The 23,861-nt window shown below is 37.3% G+C and overlaps 1 protein-coding gene across 7 annotated transcripts in view; it reads left to right on the top strand.

Moving 5' to 3' along the window:
• The window catches only part of larp1 (La ribonucleoprotein 1, translational regulator), a 54,864-nt gene extending 40,181 nt beyond the window's left edge, over window positions 1-14,683 (top strand). For 2 of the 7 annotated variants that reach the window (XM_056397221.1, XM_056397214.1), the window contains 13 exons: window positions 1,128-1,272; window positions 1,842-2,016; window positions 2,324-2,505; window positions 3,353-3,463; window positions 3,769-4,095; window positions 5,994-6,117; window positions 7,753-7,958; window positions 8,078-8,184; window positions 8,508-8,665; window positions 8,839-8,983; window positions 9,386-9,495; window positions 10,381-10,508; window positions 10,804-14,683. In XM_056397221.1, coding sequence (XP_056253196.1) covers window positions 1,128-1,272; window positions 1,842-2,016; window positions 2,324-2,505; window positions 3,353-3,463; window positions 3,769-4,095; window positions 5,994-6,117; window positions 7,753-7,958; window positions 8,078-8,184; window positions 8,508-8,665; window positions 8,839-8,983; window positions 9,386-9,495; window positions 10,381-10,508; window positions 10,804-11,031 — 2,146 coding nt within the window. In that variant the 3' untranslated portion in view covers window positions 11,032-14,683. The remainder of the gene's footprint in view (window positions 1-1,127; window positions 1,273-1,841; window positions 2,017-2,323; window positions 2,506-3,352; window positions 3,464-3,768; window positions 4,096-5,993; window positions 6,118-7,752; window positions 7,959-8,077; window positions 8,185-8,507; window positions 8,666-8,838; window positions 8,984-9,385; window positions 9,496-10,380; window positions 10,509-10,803) is intronic. The other 5 variants (XM_056397220.1, XM_056397219.1, XM_056397218.1 and 2 more) reach the window with 5 other exon arrangements.
• Window positions 14,684-23,861: the final 9,178 nt, after the last annotated feature.

The following is a 23,861-nucleotide window of genomic DNA, read 5'->3' as shown; positions in this document are numbered from 1 at the left end:
CAATGTTGTGGGAGTGCAAAATTAAGTCAATGAGTATTCTTTTATACATACTCTTCATTCACATATTTCTTTTACCTACAGTATGAGTTGTAAACTGATTAAATAATCTGATCCTTATTTGTTCATCTTCAGATTTGATCAAATTGGGCTCTGTGTATTAATTTTGGTTCTTATCGCTTCCTGGATTCGATTTTTGTCACATTATCAGAGCAAGAAAAGAAAAAACAAAATGTGATGAAAGCAAAAACCAACTTTCTATTCAGTAGATCTAAAAGGTAAAACAAATTCAAATATTCGCTATTTTTTGCTGCATGGTTGAGAAGCCACAGTTTGCTTGACCTCCCATAAATCAAATGTGTGTTGAACAAAATGTGTCAGGCCGGGGCGACACGGTTCATCTCCCGACCACGTCATACCCCTGTTTCTGTTCCCACATTTCCAGTCTGTGTCTCTGCTGCTGCTATCAAACAAAAGCAAAAATGCCCAAAACCTTAGGCCGGTCCGACAGAGTTGGAGATGTCTGGGTTATCGGTTTTTTTAAATCATAATTGTTTTTATGGTTTATCTTGCATACATTTATGGGAAGTTTTACAACAAAAATACACATCTCCCCTAAACTCGGCCACTTACCCACCACACATTTGCATTCAATCTTTGCCAGATGACAGCACTGTGCGAGTGTTGAGACAGTAGTTTTTAGATTTTTGGCGCTTAACTGAAGGAGTGTAACTGTTTCCTTGTGTGCACTCGGTGCTCCCTTCAGTTTAAATCTGTAGTAAAGGACTCGGAGTCTTTGAAATTTTGTCCAATCTTCTGTTTTTGCTTAGTGGTTCTTTGGAAGGTTTGGGTTTCACATCACACTGTTGAAAACCAGTCTCTGCTTCCAGTGTTTTCAGAAGATGTTTTTTTTTCTCTCAATATTGCGGTTGTGTGAGGCTTTCTGTTTTAATTGAGTTATTTAAATGAGGCCCACTCATTTGTCTCTGTGTCTCTCTCATCTGACTCCTTTCCTCACGTCTTAGTCCCTCCCACAAGGGAAAGACGTGAGGGAACAACAAACAGCGGACTCGTCAGTATATACTGGATAATGTTGACCATGTGTTTCCTCACTTCTCCAACCCCTGTAGTGAGTACTATTTCAGCCTGGACAACCTGGAGCGGGACTTCTTCCTGCGGCGGAAGATGGATCAGGAGGGCTTCCTGCCCATCGGACTCATCGCCAGTTTCCACAGAGTGCAGGCCCTCACCACCGACGTCAACATCATTCTGGAGGTGAACACATTTTTTTGACTCAGAGATTTTCCTGATAAAAGTGGCCAGTGAAGATGCAGATGGAGAATCTGAGATGATGATGATGATGATGTGGTTTAAACAGTGTCAGAACAGAATAAATCTTGAATTCAAGATTTTGGAAACTTGTTGCCTGGTTCCACTGAAGCGTTGAGACACAAATCATGGGAACATGGTATGCAATCACAAAAAAAATGTAATGAACAATATGAGCTACAAAAGTTACATTTCCAGTTTAAACAAAATCACAGAAACTGCAAAAAAAAATAACTTTTAAGGTTTTGCTGACACTGTCAAAAGGTAAAAAGCTAAGCTGCTTTAAACATCTGACAGTTGAAAATGTAGTCGTCTGAATCCTGACAAAAAAATCACAACCCCCTCTTCACACTTCATAGTTTATCTCAAAGCAAATCTCTCTCCTTTCAGCTCTTCATAAAAAAAAAAAAAATTGTGATCTTCTCAAGTAAAAGACGCCTGAAGCATATATACTTTGAACACAGTGTGAACACTGTAATCGCAGAGAGTAACTGACACACCATCTCTCCTGTCAGGCTTTGAAGGACAGTAAGGAAGTGGAGGTGATCGACATGAAAATCCGTCGGAAGGTGGACCCTGAGAAGTGGCCTCTGCCGGGCCTGAGCATGCCTAACCAAACCCACACCGACTTCTCCCAGCTCATCAACTGCCCCGAGTTTGTCCCAAGACAGATGGTCGAGGAGCCCAGAGGTGAGCTGCTAAGCTCCTGTAGATGGAACTGAACTGTGGGTCAAACTGTGCCAAGGAATCACATGTAATTTCTCTGGATTTCTGCTGTGATGATTTGCCCTTTTTTGTCTTTTTTCAAGGTAACTAAAAATGAAACAAGGTGATTTATGTTCAATGGGGTCAAAATAATTTAACTAATTGGCAGTTTTAGACTTTTAGGGCTCAGTAAGAGAGAAATATGACCTTTTGTTTCAGATCTATCACAAGAAACATCATTTCTACGATGGCGCCATATCAAATGTTCTCTGTGACTCTGTGTTTGCCGCAGGGTCTCCCAGGGCCTCCACACCAGTGAAGCAGCAGACCAAGACTGAATCAGACATCTCCAACCTCAAGACGATGCCCAAGGGCCTCTCTGCCAGCCTCCCTGACCTGGACTCTGAGTCCTGGATTGAGGTCAAGAAGAGGCCTAGACCCTCCCCGGCCAGACCCAAGGTCAGCGCAGAAAAGGTGACGTTCAGGTCCAACCAAAAAAGTTCTCAGAAGGTTTAGAAAGACGGTGAAGAAGCAGGACGACTGTAGTTGAGGTCCTTGAATGTTTACGTCCAGGATACAGAAACCCATCAGTGTCATTTACAATGTCACTCACTCACATGATCATTTTAAGTTTTCGATTCAGTGATTTTTTTTTTTTTTTTTTTTTTTTCCATGGATCATGATGACTTGTGGCCACTTCCCAGCAGAAACATGTATTCCTGTGAAGTCAGAGAGGAGAGCCTACATACATACTTCATTTTTTTCATGTTAAACCTTGTTAAAAAGTGTTTGTGCCAAACAACTAGTGCTGAAATAATTAGAACATTTACTGATCAGCAACAAATTTTATAATCAGTTAATCATTAAAAGTTATTCATTAAGTAAAAATCCTTAGTTCCAGCTTCTCCAGTGTGAGGATCTGCTGTTTTATATCATTATTAATGTGAATATAAATTATGAATTTTGGACCGTTCTTTAAATACGTCACTTTGGGCTTTGCTGCACATTTTTCACTCTTCATCAAAAGCATTAAAAATTGAAAGCTCAGCTGGCAGGTAGCCGTCAAGCATTGTTTATGTAGAACCAATGAATTACATCTTCACAGCCACATGCAGCATTCTGGTCAATTTCATAATTGAAACTTTGTTTAATTAGCTATGTCAAACCACAGTCAAATCAGTTTGCCTTCTCCTCATCTTTACTTTAAACATCGGTCTTCATTCCTCCATCTGCTCACTTCTGTCCATATCCTCGTCCACCACCACCACCACCACCTTCCCCTGCCTGCTCCTGTGTGCTCGGTGTTGGTTGACTGATGTAGGCCCCCTCGTTCCAGCAGCAGCAGCAGCAGCAGAAGGAGAAGGACGACTTGATTCGCTCCCCGGTGCCGCAGCCTGGCTCCTCGGCCTCCCCTGTTACCCCAGGAATTAAGGTGTGTTTGAACTCTCTCTTGATTTTTATTCCCCTAAAAGTAAAACTTTAGACTAGAAGTATTTGTGTTTTTTTTTTTTTTTTTTTACAGCTGCAAGTAATGATTTTGATTCCTCTATTCTGTTGATTTAATCACCAGGTTATTAAATGTTAAGTCGTTGTGATGTTTTAAGATTCTCATTTAATCTGAGTCAAAAACTCATAGATATTTAAATTACAAAAATATACAATAAAATCTGCAAATCTTCACATTTGAGAAGCTGGAACCAAAGAATATTTGTCATTTAAACTTGGAACTCTGATCAGGACGGAGCGGAGCAGGACGAACCAGAGGAGCTGGACTTCATGTTCGACGAGGAGATGGAGCAGATGGATGGGCGGCGCAACACCTTCACCGACTGGTCGGACGAGGAGACGGACGGCGAAATCGACGACCATGACGTCAACAAGATCCTGATCGTGACACAGACGCCGCCCTACCTGAGGAAGCACCCGGGCGGCGACCGCACGGGACACCACACATCGCGCGCCAAGCTGTCCAGCGAGTTGGTCAAGGTTATCAACGACGGGCTCTTCTACTACGAGCAGGACCTGTGGGACGACACGTACGAGCCCGAGTACGCCACCATCAAGGTGAGGCCATTTGTCATGGTTGATGATGTGGAAGGGTTTGTGGTCAAATGCAGAAAATCAGTATAAAAGCTCCTTATACAAAACACTTTTCTTGTCCAAACACTAGTGTGTCTGTTTTCGGAATTTAAGCAACTTTTTTTTTTTTCTTAACAACCTCTGTCTGAAGTTATGATACAAAACAAAAGACATTTCATTTTCTACTTCATTTAATTCACTTGACAGACAAAGCAGATCCTGTTCTTCAGCAGCATCATTACATCCAGTTCCCAGATCTAATGGTTAGATACCACACGTCAGTGTGACACAGGTCTTTTCAGTACTAAACTCAGTTTTGATTAAACCAGACATTTTAGCTTATTCCAAATCTCAGTAGCTAATTTTTCGATATTAACTTTTTCTTTCAAAATATTCACTTCTTACACCCTCCTTTTTATGAAATCTTTTTTTTTTTTTTCATTTGAAAGGACCAGATGGGTGTAAACCAATTTTAAATTTGACTTTATGTCACCATCCATCCAAAGCTTATGTGTTTTGTTTCAAATAGATACCGATCACCATATTTACAGTAAATGCTTCTGGTAATAGAAAGTTAACAGCCAAAATAGGAAGAAGGTACAAATATGAAAAAAAAAAAAAAAAAGAAAGTAAAAAGTGTAATGTGTTTGTGTTTGTGCGTGTGTGTGTCTGTTTCTAAAATCTTTGTTTCTTATTTTTTTAATTAAATCAAACGGGTAAATTCCAGATTTTCCAGATAATTCAGAGATGAAAATGAGGACTGGACCAGAACGTCTGCGAGTATCAGAGCTTAAGAGTTGAATAACGACCTGTAGTGAATCGTAAGTCGAGGCGGGTTCTTCTGACAGCTTCCACATTACCTCATTGTCATTTTAGCGGTGTTTCTGCCCAAGGCCAGATGATGAGTACATTTATTCTTCTTCACTTGGAGCTGTTTCTGGACATGGAAACCCCGACACAGAACAGAGTTTTTTTTTTTTTGTTTTGTTTTGTTTTGTTGTCATTGCTGCCCCATTGTAGCATTGTTGAACTCTTTGTGGGACCTTCACGTGCTCGCCGGCACACATCCAGTGGCGTGTGGAACAGAGGACGCTTGTTTATAAATAGACCCCACATACAAGGCCTCGGCCTGAGGGGTCGCAGTGACGAGCTGCAGGGGGAGACAAAGATGGACGCTCAGAGATCTGAGGATACTTGGTGGAATGAAGGGGCGAGTGTGAGTTGCACTTGATCATCTTTGTGAAACAATGGAAAGCTGAGGGCCTGCTTAATTACGCTTTGTTGTGGTGTGATTTTTAAAATAAGCTGCTGTTGCAGGAGGAACAGTAACTATTGTGAGGTCTTTACCCGTGGAAAATTCAGGGTTCGTGTTGATGTGAGCCAGCTGGTTGGTGTAGTCGTGTCAGAGCAGTTAGAGACATCAAACATGAGGCTGAAAAGAGTGTTTTTGGCAGCCATGTTTTGCTGCTGCATCTCAATCTCCAGACTGCTACAGTTAAGGTCTGTTGATGATCTATTTGTTGACATTTCCTTTAATGTCCCAGCTTATTTTGTTTTTTTATTTGTTGGACACTTTTTTTTCCTTTTTTTTTTAAACTCTGTATAATTATTTTGGTAAAGATCTAGAGTTTCATCCCAGTGTGATTGTTTTTACTGAGAGTTTAGTTTCAGAGATTACAGTGAAATTCAGTGAAATGAGTCTTAACATATTGGGCTTCTATAGGAATGTTCACCCAACACTTGGCACATTCCCACCATGTCTATCCAAAATGCCAACACACCCCTCAGATCCCTCCTTGTCAAAGTATTTTTTTCACATGTAGAGATGTTTTCCCACCTGTCATCACATTAACTCTGGATCTGGATCTTCTCCCTTTTTACAGCAAGAGGTGGAGAACTTCAAGAAGGTCCACCTGATCAGCCGCGAAGAGTTTGACTGCCTGACCCCCGAACCCCCTGTCGACCCCAACCAGGAAGTCCCCCCAGGTCCCCCACGACCTCAGCAGAGTAAGGACACGGAAACACACAAAGGCGCACAAGACAAACGCATCACACATTTACCTAGTTGGCTTTTTATCTCGTCAGCTCGAAGAGACATAAAAACAAACCTGAGGGTCACAAAATGACTCGGAGGATACAAAAGAAGACATAACAGACTCATGCTACACAAAATTATGTGCTTTTTCTGACCTTTCTGAGATACTTGCTAGTTTAATGTGAAAAACGGTATATTTTTACTTCTTCAGACCTCTAACAATTGTTCAGTGACACATTTTGGAACTACTCACAACTAACTGACACATCCAGCATGTGACCAGGGGTCACAAGTAGACAATGCTCCATTTTAAGAGGTCAGAAGGTAAAAAGATTCGTAAACTGCTGTCAAAGAGGTTTTTAGGTCCGTATTACCCATTGCACGTTTTCTTGTCCACTTCACCTCTCATACACCTCAATACCTCCCGGCCTCACACGTCACTGCAAAAACTGATGGGCCTTCAATAGTGCTAAATATGATAGAAACACAGTCCTGTATTTTTCTGTATTGGCCTGAGTATTCGACGACTCTAACATCAGTTTGTGGGGAAAAGAAGTCTTAAAGATGCTAACCACTTTCAGACGAGTCCTGTAGAAGCAGTGGTCCTCATTCTCAAAGCATTTTCTCCTGTGAAGTTGAAATATGAAATCTATTTTATTTTTTTTGTGCAGCTTGTCTATAAGTTACACACTCACACTCTCCTGTTGGGCTTTTAGCGGCCAGAGGGACTTTCACTGGCTGTTAGCACTTTTTAGACACTTTGTTTGAGCCCCATGTCAGTGACAGCAGTAATTGTTGAGTGCTGGGCCGATGACTCACTCCCTCTCTGCAGTAAACATGTCAGGAGACGCTTTTGCAGAAGATAACACGACTCATCAGACATGTCTGTTGGCTACACTCAGTCTTCTACACTTAAACTCACTTCAACAAACTCACTGTAAATGGTCTCGAAGTAACTCGTCAGCCCAGAGACATTTAAGGGTACAAACACCTCGTGACGTGACGCTTCCTGGAGCCAGTGATCCTCTTCATTCAGAAATGATCATCTACTCCTTTAATATAATACCTCACTTTTTCAAACACGAAAGGAAAAAAATCGGGCCAACACGGTATTTACTTTGTTGCCATGCTGTTTTTCTTCTCATAACGCCTCCTGGTTTTCAACAGCTGCTCTCATTCATGATGAAAAGGCTCTTGTTTTTCATTCTAGCTGGCATCAAATGGAGCTTATAAAGCCATAAATCTATGTAGATTAAACTTGCTGACGCCCTGCTCCTTCATCTTTCTTTCCTCGTGTTCAGTTGGTAACAACCATCAATCCTAAGCCCCGTGACTCTTGAATTTTCACACTGAGAAATAAATGAAGCACTTAGATCACTGATGTTGTGACATTAGATTATCTCTTAATGACTTTAAAGAGTTTTATTTCAGGATTGCTTAGATAACAGTGAAGCATATTGAGTTTGAAAATGGTCCGTGAAACATGTGAACAGTTCTGGAAGAGCTTCAACCCTGTTGGAAGCTGTTTCTGCCTGTTTTTCTTTATTTATTTATTGTTTATTAAACTGTTGCTCCTGTGTAACTCATCTTCTCCCTCCCGTCCTCAGTTCCCACAGACGCTTTGGCAAACAAACTCTTCGGTGCCCCTGAGCCCTCCTCAACAGCTCGCTCGCTCCCAACTACCGTGCCTGATTCGCCCAACTACCGCAGTGCCCGGACGCCCCGCACGCCTCGCACCCCTCACAGGAAGGACGCGACCATGACGCCGCGCTTCTACCCAGTGGTGAAGGAAAGTCGGCCTGTCGATGCCAAGGTAAGATGGCTGCCGAGTGAGGGTTAAATCAGACTTGAAATGCGTCTTTTTGTGTTCCAATGCCTGTTCTTGCCTTGTAGCAATCCGCCTTTTACAAAATTGTATCTGTAATTTTTCAGACGCCCAGAAAGAGGAAGACCCGACACAGCTCCAACCCACCCATGGAGTGTCACGTCGGCTGGGTGATGGACTCCAGAGAGCATCGCTCCCGTACCGCCTCCGTCAGGTGAGACTCACTGCTCTGTGCTCTGTAACGTTTCTCTTAAATTCTCTTAGAATTCAAAGTCACTAACTTTCCATACCTTGCCAGGTTAGAGAAGAAGTATCACAGTCTGTGTTGGAGCAGAATGTGGTGCAAAAGCAACATTTATGGCTGTATGTTTAGTTTCTTTAATGGTTAAAGTTGCATATATGATGTTTTAACTGTAAAGTGAAGGGCTTCTTTCCTCAGTAAACGTTAACTTAAAACAACTTAAAACAACCTCTGACTCAGGACTAACTTGCTGACTAACTGTTCTCCACCTGCTCTTCCACTTTTCTCCCTCTCAGCTCTAACGCCAGCCCGTCAGAGGGCACCCCTGCCCTGGGTAACATTGGCTGCACGCCTCAGTCCCTCCCCAAGTTCCAGCACCCATCACACGAGCTGCTCAAGGAGAACGGCTTCACGCAACACGTTTACCACAAGTACCGCCGGCGCTGCCTAAACGGTACACATGCTCTTCTTCTTCTATTTTATTATTAATTCTGTCTTCAACCTATTCAGCTGCATTTATTAACAGTGAACTGATACTGGATATTTTCTTCTTCCTGTGTCCATTCATCTTGTATTTATTTTAAACCACCCTATCCACCTCATCTCTCTCCCCTCGACCAATCACAGAGCGAAAGCGGCTGGGAATCGGCCAATCTCAGGAGATGAATACACTCTTCCGTTTCTGGTCCTTTTTCCTGCGGGATCACTTCAACAGGAAGATGTACGAGGAATTCAGACAGCTGGTGGTCGAGGACGGGAAAGAAGGATACAGGTGAGCGTCCTGACCACTGATGGATGGACACTGTGTTAAAGGCAGGCGTGAACACAGTATCCAGTCATTTGTAATGAATATGGGTTTATATAAGCCTGTGGTCATTTATGTCATCCTATAAGTTATATTCATTGATAGTATTTGTACTGGTTTATGTCCAAGCCATGACCAAACACGTTGTTTTCCACTGTTCAGTTCTTTCTGACTTTCTCCTTTAATGTTGTTTTGATTGTGTGTGTGTGTGTGTGTGTGTGTGTGTGTGTGTGTGTGTGTGTGTGTGTGTGTGTGTGTGTGTGTGTGTGTGTGTGTGTGTGTGTGTGTGTGTGTGTGTGTGTGTGTGTGTGTGTGTGTGTGTGTGTGTGTGTGTGTGTGTGTGTGTGTGTGTGTGTGTGTGTGTTGCAGGTATGGATTGGAGTGCCTCTTCAGGTACTACAGCTACGGCCTGGAGAAGAAGTTTAGGCCAGACATCTTTAAGGATTTCCAGGAGGAGACCATGAAAGACTACGAGGCCGGTGAGTTCACTGACACAATCAGCACAGTGTGCACGGATCAGAGCAGACAAAATGTGTTCTTAATGAAACACCATCTCAGCTCAGCCTCTGTCATATTTTACAGGTCAAAGTTTCTAGTTAATTTTTTCTCTTGTAGGAGCACTCTCTTGCTCAATTAGGGGAAAGTCCAGACTGTCCGTAATGCACAAACCAACTTTAAGAGGGAGTTAGATAAAACAACGACAAAGATCAGACTCGTTAAGTGACTGAAAGTTACAGAAAACACAGGCAAGGACTTATTAGTACACAATACTAACAGAGACTTTCATAAAAACAACACAAACGATGCTACAGTGGAAGAATAGATGACTGTAATACTGGAGGTTGACAGGTAAATAAGCCATAAACCCCCCCCCTTTGGGCTCAATGTCCAGTGGAGACCAGATGTCACATGTTTAATGATAAACATTGGTAACATAACTTTTAAAACAAGTTCCTAAATAAGTGTATTTTAGTATTATATAACTACAAAGAATAAAAAGAATCTGGCCTCCTGATGTGCAGCTGATTTTAAGGAGAACTAACAACAGATGTTTATCTCTAATGGTTATGGAAATATTAACATGAGTTTAACAAACATACAACTTGCAGTAAAAATACAAATACACACATTTAAACATTAGGAGCAGGTGTTTGGTGTCTGGTCTTCACAGATAATTTACTGCTGTGAGAAGAGACCCAAGCCAAAGTCTTAAAAGCTGGCGTGAATATTTGGCGGTTGTCTGGAATGCATCACACCTCAGATGTGTTTTTCTTGTGTTCTGCTCAGAGATTTCCTGCACTCTTTTTATAGAAAAGGTTTCTCTCTCACCCCCTCCTGACCGCATTTCTGTCTCCTGCTCACAGGCCAGCTTTATGGACTGGAGAAGTTCTGGGCCTTCCTTAAATACTCCAAGGCCAAAACCCTGGAGATCGATCCCAAGCTGCAGGAGTATCTGAGCAAGTTTAAACGCCTGGAAGATTTCAGGATTGATGTAAGTAAAGTATTTTTATGAAGGCTGTTAGGTAGAACTCTTTTGACCCTGGAAAAAAACCTCCTTTTTGAAAATAAGATTAATTTTGATTGATTTGATGTAACTGACCGGGTCATGTGACCTCTAAGACTGATATATTGCTATTTGCTTCATATATGTTCAGTAAAAGAACAATTAGTTGCTTCCATACACATAACAACGCAGATATAACGGTAGATAATAACTCTGATGTACATTATAACTTGACATGAGCAACCCTCCATCCAACCGCCACCCTGCTTATGTCTGCTTCTAGCCGCCTATGGAGGAAGGACGCCGCAGAAGACACTCTTCCAGCGGGGACGGTCGCCGCAGGCACCCCTCTCTGCCCTCCAGCCGGCCCCACAGCCAGGCCAGCTCAGGCCCCAGCCCCGCCCCCATCGCCCAGGGGCCCGCAGCCAAGGATGATACCAAACCCACCAGCCAGAAAGACCCCCCCGCCCCCTCTGCTGACCCCGCATCAGATGCCAAGACACTGAAGTAACCCCACAAACACACCGGCCCGCACGGATCAACTCAACCACGTCTGCAAGTCGCCGGTTCTCTCTGCGCCACAGGAGGGGGGAGGGGAGGTCCAGCTCTTCATTCAAGCATGAGAATTTTTTTTTTTTTTTTTTTTTTTTCTCACAACAATTTTTGATTGAAAAATAAGGAAGAAAATAATTAAATGGCTCTGTTTATTCATTAGTTTAAAGTTTTTGAGGATAAGTGACCTTTTTGTCTTAATGAGGCAAAGAATGGATGAGGTGTCAAACTATTTTTTATTTATTTTTATTTTTCTTTTGTATGCCATTGCTGGTCCACACGGTGGAGGGTTTAATGGCGATTTACTATCCTGGAATTTTTTTTTTTTTTTTTTTGTCAATGTTGACCCCCCTCTCCATCACTGGGACCCCGCTTTGATCATCACTGTCCCGCTGGCTGAAAGATATTTGATTCCCTGCCCAGATCTCAGATTAATGATTATTATTTCTTCGGCGTGTGGTGGGATTGGAGACTTGGAAATAGTTTGAACTAGACTGAGCATCTGTAAAGCCCCACTAGCAGCTGGCTGGAGGCCGTGCTGCTCCTGACATCCAACCGGACCAAAGTGGTTTGAACCGAGCGACTGACATTTCCATCCACGGAGCCCCCAAGTGCTCTCAGCTGAGGGGCTGAAAATTAGAAATATTTGATTTACTTTATGGCTGGACATTGAGGGGAGAAACATTAAAGAACCAAATGATAAAAAGAGAGGAAAAAAAAGACTCGTACCACCCCCTCAGTATGGACATGATCATTGAAAGTTGCCTTATTTTAATGGTTTTACTGCTTCTAACTTGTGCCCGCCACCTTATTGTCGATTGTACAGCATTGAAATCACCCATATATCTGGTCACCATTTCCAGCAGAGGCCACAAGGTGGCGCTGTGTCTGCCAAACTGTTCTCCATCCCCCTCACTCCCCTCCGTCACCCTTTTCTGAGCTGTCTTCCAAGTGTCATTCGGTCTGTTACAAGTTACAAGTAATTCTTCCCTGTGTTTGCAAGTCGTGGCTTTTTTGTGCTGAAACACGTCAACCTGGTTGAAGTTTGCCCCCTCCCCCAAAGGAAAAAAAAAGAAAACACTTGAGTGGGGTGGGGAGTTGGGAAGGGACGATCCCACAATGGATCTCCCTGTGGGTGCTTCCTGACTTTCTCTGCCCCCCCCACCCTCCACCTCCCTGTCAGACGAGCTGCATCCATCCGTTCATCCATCCGCTTGACATCCATCCATCAGTCGACCATCAGTGACACTACAGGACTGGAATCATCAATCTGGATTACTTGAAGAAACAATGGTTGTTAGGAGGGCTGTCGTGCTCTGACGCAGGTGCTCTGGGTGGAGACGCTAATGAGGCTCAGACGTTTGGCCTTCAACTTCACTGTTCGCTCGGCCGACTCGCTGCTTAATGAGGCTGACTGGGCCTCAGGCGCTTGCCGCCTCTTCCCTTTTCTCTCTCTCTCTATCTCACACACACACACACACACACACACACACACACACACATACACACACACACACAGATACACATTTCAGTTACAGGCATGAACACTGAGAGGTGTAGTCGCACACAGGTACAGATGTAGCAGCGTGAGCAAGATGAATACTAAACACACAGCTCGATGTCTTGCCTCGTTGTGGACAAAATGTAAGACTGCGTTGTTCGTTCACACTCCGTTCTGTTCAGCCATCACTCTTCCTACAGTCAGCTGTGTGGATAGTTAAATCTTTATCCAACTCAAGTTCTGATGATATCAAATGGTGATTTTTTTTTTTTTTCCTCCATTAATGTAAATGTGAATTTGACAGATGAAGAGAAATGATTACAGCTCCCTGCTACTTGTTTTATTGTTTATAGAACAGATTATATATTTGCCTTACGTGTACGTACTCTAACTTTTTTTTAATGGTCTCATAATTATCTTTTAATGCTTTTTAATTTCAATTTGCAGTGTTTCTCGCGTTGTTATGATGGAAGTAGGGTTTGTGTCAGGCTGTTCAAACATCTGTGGATTTCAGAGACGGGAACATAGTTCACATCACAAAAGGGAAAGTTGACATCAGGGCGTCAACAGGTATTCAGCGCAAAAGCAAAATCTGTTTCTGTATCTACGTGCTTTTAGTGTTTCATGTTGAAATCACAGTTAATTTGCTCTTTTTTGCCAAGATGACAGAGCAGCTCTTCCAACAAGCTGTTAACGCGACTCAAAGTAATTCTTAAATCTCCAGGTTTTCTACAATCTGCAAAGTCTAAAAATGGATAAAAATCATTCGTTTTGGGAGTTTGAATTGAAGTTCGTGAAGTTCTGGGACAAAAAAATCTTGAGTCTTAATACACATATGGTTATCCAGATGCTTGATGAAGTGACCTATTTTCCCTTGACATACTGCAAAGTTTGTTGCAGTTTTTGCTGTAGAGTACAGTCACATCATTTCAAATGTTCAAAGGACTTAAATTGGAAAAAGCCTGACATTTCTAGATGGAACTGTGTTGGACACATGTGCCTGCTTTTTTCTTTTTTTTTTTTTTTCTTTTTTTGGTAAGTCTAGGTCCTTTGGTGTAAAAAATCATTCAGCCTGTTGGTTGATGTTCCAGCAGAGTGGAGGTGGATATCGCATTGTTTTGTCAGTGTTTCCGTTCTTCAGTTTCTTCCTCTAAACCCAGAATTGTTGGAAACATGAAAATGCAAAGCAAAGCTGTACTTACTTTTTTTTTTTTTTTTTTTCTTCCTTTTAATGTCATGTTGGTTTAACTTCAGGGAGATTTGGATCAGTTTCAGAAGCTCACAGTTGATGCATCAAGTTGTTTACTGGAGGTTTAAAGTTGGAAAAAAAAAAAAAGAGCTACCACATATTCAGAAAAGCAAAACTCCATGCATTTCCCAAAAACCAGCGAAAGCCTTTGAATGGGTGAGCTGGTGTGTGGCTGCAGACGTGACTGGCTGCCACTAGGGGGACTTCTTCCTGGGACAGTCACATGATCCCTCCCTCTAATGTGATCATCGCCTGCCATCACCTGGCACTGGACATTTGGGGGTTTCAGGTGTTTTGGGAGTTTTCAGCCTTCTATATCAGCTTAGAACTGCTGCTAGCTGTCCAAACAAACTGTAGGGGGGCGCTGCACCCTCCGCTCGTCAGTTTTACATGGACTTGGCCAGATGGCCGGACACTGGAGAGATGAATGATGGACGTGGGGAAGAGAGGGAAGAGCAGAATTCAAGAAAAAGAGAAAGTACCCGACTGGGGTTTGTGATGTTGCTCAGAGGAATATGGCTGGTTATGATGTCTGGAGACTGAAAAAAAGGACAAAATTCCATAAAGCCATATGAATAACAAATAACTGTATATGAACCATTAAAATAGTTCATTACATTACAATATCCTAGGCTTGTCATGAGGAAAAAAAGATGAAAATGAGGAAAAATGGAACAAAAAAATATATAAAACGGAAAAATGTAAAATACTTGAATGAGATCTTGTATAATATCATTTAATATTCATAATATCTGCTTTGTAGGCTGATGTGATTCGCTATTAGTGTTATTTGTAATTTGTAGTAATTATGCTTTCCTTTAATAAAGAAAAAAAACACAAAACGTACAAAAAAACCTCAAACACAGCGACTGTTGAGTGATCATTTCTATTGTGAGTGAATGATGATTAGAAAGCTGGTTTATTCAGCTTCATGTCTCAAAATAATGTGTAATGTATTTTTGTGTGTTTTTATTTTTTTGCTTTGTCCCGTCACTATAGCAGAAAAAAAATTCTTATCCCTTTTTTTTAAATGTATTAATATTAACAAGTTCAGTCAAAACATTCTTAACATTGTGTCAATCACAGTAGAAGACTTTTTTTTATTTATTTATTTTTTATGTAAAACATGTCCCCCCACCCATCTAACATTCATTTCTTCTTGTACAAGCTTATGCAGGTTGTCTGTAAAACAAAGACACATTGAACAATCGGGGGTATGTGTAAGTGCCATGGAAATGAAAAGTGCAAATATTCATTCTGTCAGAACACCAAGTGAACGCAGCAGAAGAGTCTGGACTGGTGAGCTGTGATAAACATTATTTAAAATACAGCGTCTGTTTATAAGAATTAATGAGAGTATTTAAAGGTATAATTATAATAACTGGTGTTAAAGCTAAGATTCATAAAGAACAGTATGAACCTGTTTAGTGGCTGTCCAAACACAATTGTTTTACGTAAGTTAATGGAATGTGGGAGATGATCAACATTTCTATCAGGTGACAATTTCACGACAAGACAAAGATGATTTGTTTTATCACCACGAGAGCTCTACTTGGATTAAAACCAGAATCTGTACATGCTGAAATGATTTGTACACTGAGGCTGATTCACTGTAACTGTCATTATTCAGGAATGTTGGAAGCTGTGAACGCAGCATAATGGACTTCTCTCACACCCACATCTCAGGTGCTTCACACCAACTGGAGTGGTTTATTCAGACTGCAGAGTTTCCTTTAACCTTTAACCAGAGGATGGAAAGAGTAAAAACGTTACTGAGGTGAAATCATTTTTCACTTACATTAACCATCAAACTATTAAATCTACCTGAGCAGGAAACTGAGTGCTAAACAAAGGTATTGTATATTTTGGTCCTCATGAATTTATGAAGAAAAGATCTATAGATAGATAGATGGATACTTTGTTTATGCCCTAAGGGAAATTCATGACGGCCCATTAGAAAAACAAAATGGATAAAGTTAGTCATGATCAAAATTTTGACTTAATATATCATGTTTATTTTTTTGATAATTGTGAGTATTCATATTTTTGTTATGCATACCTTTTTCATCTATTATGGGCTTTCCATAGGATGTTACCAGATAATAACCCTGAACCTCTCTGTCACATCACCATCAATGAACCAATCACGAGCCACGATAACAGTCGTCCCAGGTCACAGGAAGATGAAATCATGAGAGGAAACAGGTCTAAAATCTCCACAGACAGTGAACATGGAGGCTTAACTGTTAAAAACTGCATGAAAGCTGCACATCTGGTTAAGTGCTAATGAAGCTGATGATCAGTTATTCTGGATTGAAATAATCAAAATGTAATTGTCATTTTAAAGTTGATTGGGAATTTTGTCTCCATGTATCATGGTGGTATTCCCAAACATGGCCAGGCCTGTGCCTGAGGTTAGAGGTCAAGGGTCACAGGTCATCACTGGCCCTTCTTGGGTGAGTCAGGGATGCTCTCTGTCAGTGGGGTGAAGCTGGTGAGCAGGGTTTGGCGTTCATACTGCTTGGTCTGCCTGAATTTGGTGTTGGTGACATGGAGTCAGTCCAGCACACCGAAGACCCTGAAACACTGGTTGAACCTGGAGCCAGGAAGGACGTGAGTACAATTATTAAGGACGAAGATTCTACACATGAATGAAAACTAAATTTTAAAACACTGGGATCTCTATTCTCTTTTTGGAGAGTGGATATTCTTTCTCACAACGAAAAAGCGTTTGCAGATCTCAATTCTACCCTTGTGAATTTCAATTTTACACACACAGGGTTTTGAAACAAAGGCATTGTATATTTTGGTCCTCATGAATTTATGAAGAAAAGATCTATAGATAGATAGATGGATACTTTATTTATGCCCTAGGGGAAATTCATGACGGCCCATTAGAAAAAAAAAATGGCTAAAGTTAGTCATGATCAAAATTATGACTTAATATATCATGTTTGTTTTTTGATTATCGTGAGTATTCATATTTTTTTCATGTATAACTTTTCATCTATTATGGGCTTTCCATAGGATTTCACGTTTTTATGCCTTACTATACCATGACGTTTTATGCCTTACTATACTATGTCATTTTCATAAGTGGATATACTTTGTCATTTTCATGCCTTACTATACTATGATGTTTTTATCACTTTTCATGCATTACTATACTATTTCATTTTCATGCCTTACTATACTATGATATTTTATGCCTTACTATACTATGACGTTTTATGCCTTAATATACTATGATGTTTTTATCACTTTTTATGCCTTACTATACTATGACGTTTTATGCGTTAATATACTATAATGTTTTTATCACTTTTTATGCCATACTCTACTATGACGTTTTTATGAGTTTTTATGCCTTACTGTATTATGACGTTTTTATCACTTTTTATGCCTTACTATTCTTTGATGTTTTTATCACTTTTTATGCCTTACTAGACTATGATGTTTTTATCACTTTTTATGCCTTACTAGACTATGATGTTTTTAACACTTTTTATGCCTTACTATACTATGACGTTTTTATGACATTTTATGCCTTACTATACTATGATGTTTTTAACACTTTTTATGCCTTACTATACTATGATGCTTTTATCACTTTTTATGCCTTACTATTCTTTGATGTTTTTATCACTTTTTATGCCTTACTAGACTATGATGTTTTTATCACTTTTTATGCCTTACTGTACTATGTCATTTTCATGCCTTATTATACTATGATGTTTTTATTACTTTTTATGCCTTAGTATACCATGACGTTTTATGCCTTAATATACTATGACGTTTTTATCACTTTTTATGCCTTACTATACTATGACGTTTTATGCCTTAATATGCTGACGTTTTTATCACTTTTTATGCCTTACTGTACTATGATGTTTTTATCACTTTTCATGCCTTACTATACTATGATGTTTTTTTTCACTTTTTATGCCTTACTATACTATGTCATTTTCATGCCTTACTATACTATGATGTTTTTATCACTTTTATGCCTTACGATACTATGTCATTTTCATGCCTTACTATACTATAATGTTTTTATGACTTTTTATGCCTTATTATACTATGACGTTTTTATCACTTTTTATGCCTTACTATACTCTGATGTTTTTATCACTTTTTATGCCTTACTATACTATGATGTTTTTAACACTTTTTATGTCTTACTATACTATGATGTTTTTATCACTTTTTATGCCTTACTATTCTTTGATGTTTTTATCTTTTTTTATGCCTTACTAGACCATGATGTCTTTATCACTTTTTATGCCTTACTGTACTATGTCATTTTCATGCCTTATTATACTATGATGTTTTTATCACTTTTTATGCCCTACTCTACTATGACGTTTTTATCACTTTTTACGCCTTACTATACTATGATGTTTTATGCCTTAAAATACTGTGACGTTTTTATCACTTTTTATGCCTTACTATACTATGATGTTTTTATCACTTTCCATGCCTTACTATACTATGACGTTTTTATGACTTTTTATGCCTTACTATAGTCTGATGTTTTTATGACTTCTTATGCCTTATTATATTATGACGTTTTTATGACTTTTTATGCCTCACTATACTATGATGTTTTTATGAATTTTTATGCCTTACTATACTATGATGTTTTTATGAATTTTTATGCCTTACTATACTATGATGGTTTTTTTTATCACTTTTTATTCCTTATTATACTATGACGTTTTTATGACTTTTTATGCCTCACTATACTATGATGTTTTTATGAATTTTTATGCCTTACTCTACTATGACGTTTTCATCAATTTTTATGCCTTACCTTCTCTGATGCTTTTATCACTTTTTATGCCTTACTGTACTATGTCATTTTCATGCCTTACTATACTATGACGTTTTTATCACTTTTTATGCCTTACTATACTATACTGTTTTTATCACTTTTTATGCCTTACTATTCTTTGATGTTTTTATCACTTTTTATGCCTTACTATAGTCATTTTCATGCCTTACTATACTATGATGTTTTTATCACTTTTTATGCCTTAATATACTATGATGTTTTTATCACTTTTTATGCCTTACTATTCTTTGATGTTTTTATCACTTTTTATGCCTTACTATACTATGACATTTTATGCCTTACTATACTATTTCATTTTCATTCCTTACTATACTATGACATTTTTATGACTTTTCATGCCTTACAATACTATGACATTTTATCACTTTTTACGCCGTACTATACTATGATGTTTTTAACACTTTTTATGCCTTACTATACTATGTTATTTTTATGCCTTACTATACTATGATGTTTTTATCACTTTTTATGCCTTACTGTACTATGTCATTTTCATGCCTTACTATACTATGACGTTTTTATCACTTTTTATGCCTTACTATACTATGATGTTTTTATCACTTTTTATGCCTTACTATACTATGATGTTTTTATCACTTTTTATGCCTTACTATAGTCATTTTCATGCCTTACTATACTATGATGTTTTTATCACTTTTTATGCCTTAATATACTATGATGTTTTTATCACTTTTTATGCCTTACTATTCTTTGATGTTTTTATCACTTTTTATGCCTTACTATACTATTTCATTTTCATTCCTTACTATACTATTTCATTTTCATTCCTTACTATACTATGACATTTTTATGACTTTTCATGCCTTACAATACTATGACATTTTTATCACTTTTTACGCCGTACTATACTATGATGTTTTTAACACTTTTTATGCCTTACTGTAATATGTAATTTTCATGCCTTACTATACTATGATGTTTATATCACTTTTTATGCCTTACTGTAATATGTAATTTTCATGCCTTACTATACTATGATGTTTTTATCACTTTTTATACCTTACTATACTATGTCATTTTCATAACTGAATTTACTTCATCGTTTTCATGACTTTTTATGCCTTAATATACTATGAAGTTTTTATGACTTTTTATGCCTTAATATACTATGATTTTTTTATGACATTATATGCCTCACTATACTGTGATGTTTTTATCACTTTTTATGCCTTATTATACTATGACCTTTTTATCACTTTTTATGCGTTATTATACCAACGTTATCACTCTTTATGCCTTCCTATCTGACGTTTTCATGCCTTAGTATACTGAGTCTATTAGTTTTGCTATAATATGACATTTTGTGATCTTTCATGCCTTACATTTACTATGACTTTTTATGCTTTGCTTCAATAAAGAAAAAAACACAAAAACACAAAACGTACGAAAAAAAAATCAAACACAGCAACTGTTGTCACTTTTTATGCCTTACTATACTATGTCATTTTCATGCCTTACTATACTATGACGTTTTTATCACTTTTCATGCCTTACAATACTATGACGTTTTTATCACTTTTTACGCTTTACAATACTATGACGTTTTTATCCCTTTTTACGCCTTACTATACTATGATGTTTTATGCCTTAAAATACTATGGCGTTTTTATGACTTTTTATGCCTTACTATACTTTAATGTTTTTATCAATTTTTATGCATTACTATACTATGACATTATATGCCTTACTATACTATGACGTTTTTATCACTTTTCATGCCTTACAATACTATGACGTTTTTATCACTTTTTACGACTTACAATACTATGACGTTTTTATCACTTCTTATGCCTTACTATACTATGATGTTTTTAACACTTTTTATGCCTTACTATACTATGATGTTTTTAACACTTTTTATGCCTTACTATACTATGACGTTTTATGCCTTAATATACTATGACCTTTTTATCACTTTTTATGCCTTAGTATACCATGACGTTTTATGCCTTAGTATACCATGACGTTTTATGCCTTAATATACTATGACGTTTTTATCACTTTTTATGCCTTACTATACTATGACGTTTTATGCCTTAATATGCTATGACGTTTTTATCACTTTTTATGCCTTACTGTACTATGATGTTTTTATCACTTTTCATGCCTTACTATACTATGATGTTTTTTTCACTTTTTACGACTTACAATACTATGACGTTTTTATCACTTTTTACACCTTAGTATAAGATGACATTTTATGCCTTAATATACTATGACGTTTTTATCACTTTTTGTGCCTTACTATACTATGATGTTTTTAACACTTTTTATGCCTTACTAGACTATGATGTTTTTATCACTTGTTATGCCTTACTGTACTATGTCATTTTCATGCCTTATTATACTATGATGTTTTTATCACTTTTTATGCCTTAGTATACCATGACGTTTTATTCCTTAATATACTATGACGTTTTTATCACTTTTTATGCCTTACTATACTATGACGTTTTATGCCTTAATATGCTATGACGTTTTTATCACTTTTTATGCCTTACTGTACTATGATGTTTTTATCACTTTTCATGCCTTACTATACTATGATGTTTTTTTCACTTTTTATGCCTTACTATACTATGTCATTTTCATGCCTTACTATACTATGATGTTTTTATCACTTTTTATGCCTTATTATACTATGACGTTTTTATGACTTTTTATGCCTTACTATACTATGATGTTTTTATGACTTTTTATGCCTTATTATACTATGACGTTTTTATCACTTTTTATGCCTTACTATACTCTGATGTTTTTATGACTTCTTATGCCTTATTATACTATGACGTTTTTATGACTTTTTATGCCTCACTATACCATGATGTTTTTATGAATTTTTATGCCTTACTATACTATGACGTTTTATGCGTTAATATACTATAATGTTTTTATCACTTTTTATGCCTTACTCTACTATGACGTTTTCATCAATTTTTATGCCTTACCTTCTCTGATGCTTTTATCACTTTTTATGCCTTACTGTACTATGTCATTTTCATGCCTTACTATACTATGACGTTTTTATCACTTTTTATGCCTTACTATACTATACTGTTTTTTATCACTTTTTATGCCTTACTATACTATAATGTTTTTATCAGTTTTTATGCATTACAATACTATGACGTTTTTATCACTTTTTACGCCTTAGTATAAGATGACGTTTTATGCCTTAATATACTTTGAAGTTTTTATCACTTTTTATGCCTTAGTATACGATGACGTTTTATGCCTTAATATACTATGACGTTTTTATCACTTTTTATGCCTTACTATACTATGACTATTTTATGACTTTTTATGCCTTACTATACTATGATGTTTTTAACACTTTTTATGCCTTACTATACTATGATGTTTTTAACACTTTTTATGCCTTACTATACTATGACGTTTTATGCCTTAATATACTATGACCTTTTTATCACTTTTTATGTGTTATTATACAAACGTTATCACTCTTTATGCCTTACTATCTGACGTTTTCATGCCTTAGTATACTGAGTCTTTTAGTCTTGCTATACTATGACATTTTATGATCTTTCATGCCTTACATTTACTATGACTTTTTATGCTTTGCTTCAATAAAGAAAAAAACACAAAACGTACGAAAAAAAAATCAAACACAGCAACTGTTGTCACTTTTTATGCCTTACTATACTATGTCATTTTCATGCCTTACTATAATATGACGTTTTTATCACTTTTCATGCCTTACAATACTATCACGTTTTTATCACTCTTTATGCCTTACAATACTATGACGTTTTTATCACTTTTTATGCCTTACTATACTATGATGTTTTTATGCCTTACTATACTATGATGTTTTTATGACATTATATGCCTGACTATACTGACGTTTTTTATCACTTTTCATGGCTTACAATAATATGATGTTTTTATCACTTTTTATGCCTTAGTATACTATGACGTTTTATACCTTAATATACTATGACGTTTTTATGACTTTTTATGCCTTACTATACTATGATGTTTTTATTACTTTTCATGCCTTACTATACTATGATGTTTTTATCACTTTTTATGCCTTACTATACTATGATGTTTTTAACACTTTGTATGCCTTACTATACTATGTCGTTTTATGCCTTACTAAACTATGATGTTTTTAACACTTTTTATGCCTTACTATACTATGACGTTTTATGCCTTAATATACTATGACGTTTTATGTCTTAATATACTATGACGTTTTTATCACTTTTTATGCCTTACTATACTATGATGTTTTATCACTTTTTATGCCTTACTATACTATGTTGTTTTTAATACTTTTTATGCCTTACTATACTATGACATTTTTATCACTTTTTATGTCTTAGTATACTATGACGTTTTCATGCCTTACAATACTATGACGTTTTTATCACTTTTTACGCCTTACTATACTATGATGTTTTATGCCTTACCATACTATGACGTTTTTATCACTTTTTATGCATTACTATACTATGACGTTTTATGCATTAATATACTATGACGTTTTTATCACTTCTTATGCCTTACTATAGTATGACTATTTTATGACTTTTTATGCCTTACTATACTATGATGGTTTTATCACTTTTTATGCCTTACTATACTATGATGTTTTTAACACTTCATATGCCTTACTATACTATGATGTTTTTATCACTTTTTATGCCTTACTATACTATGATGTTTTTAACACTTTGTATGCCTTACTATACTATGACGTTTTATGCCTTACTAAACTATGATGTTTTTAACACTTTTTATGCCTTACTATACTATGACGATTTATGCCTTAATATACTATGACTTTTTATGTCTTAATATACTATGACGTTTTTATCACTTTTTATGCCTTACTATACTATGATGTTTTTATCACTTTCTATGCCTTACTATACTATGACGTTTTATGCATTAATATACTATGACGTTTTTATCACTTCTTATGCCTTACTATACTATGATGTTTTTATCACTTTTTATGCCTTAATATACTATGACGTTTTTATCACTTCTTATGCCTTACTATACTATGATGTTTTTATCACTTTTTATGCCTTACTATACTATGATGTTTTTAACACTTTTTATGCCTTACTATACTATGATGTTTTTATGCCTTACCATACGATGACGTTTTTTATCACTTTTTATGCCTTA

The sequence above is a fragment of the Seriola aureovittata genome, chromosome 15 (assembly GCF_021018895.1).
Source record: "Seriola aureovittata isolate HTS-2021-v1 ecotype China chromosome 15, ASM2101889v1, whole genome shotgun sequence".
Taxonomy (NCBI): domain Eukaryota; kingdom Metazoa; phylum Chordata; class Actinopteri; order Carangiformes; family Carangidae; genus Seriola; species Seriola aureovittata.
This window is presented reverse-complemented; position numbering and strand designations above follow the sequence as displayed.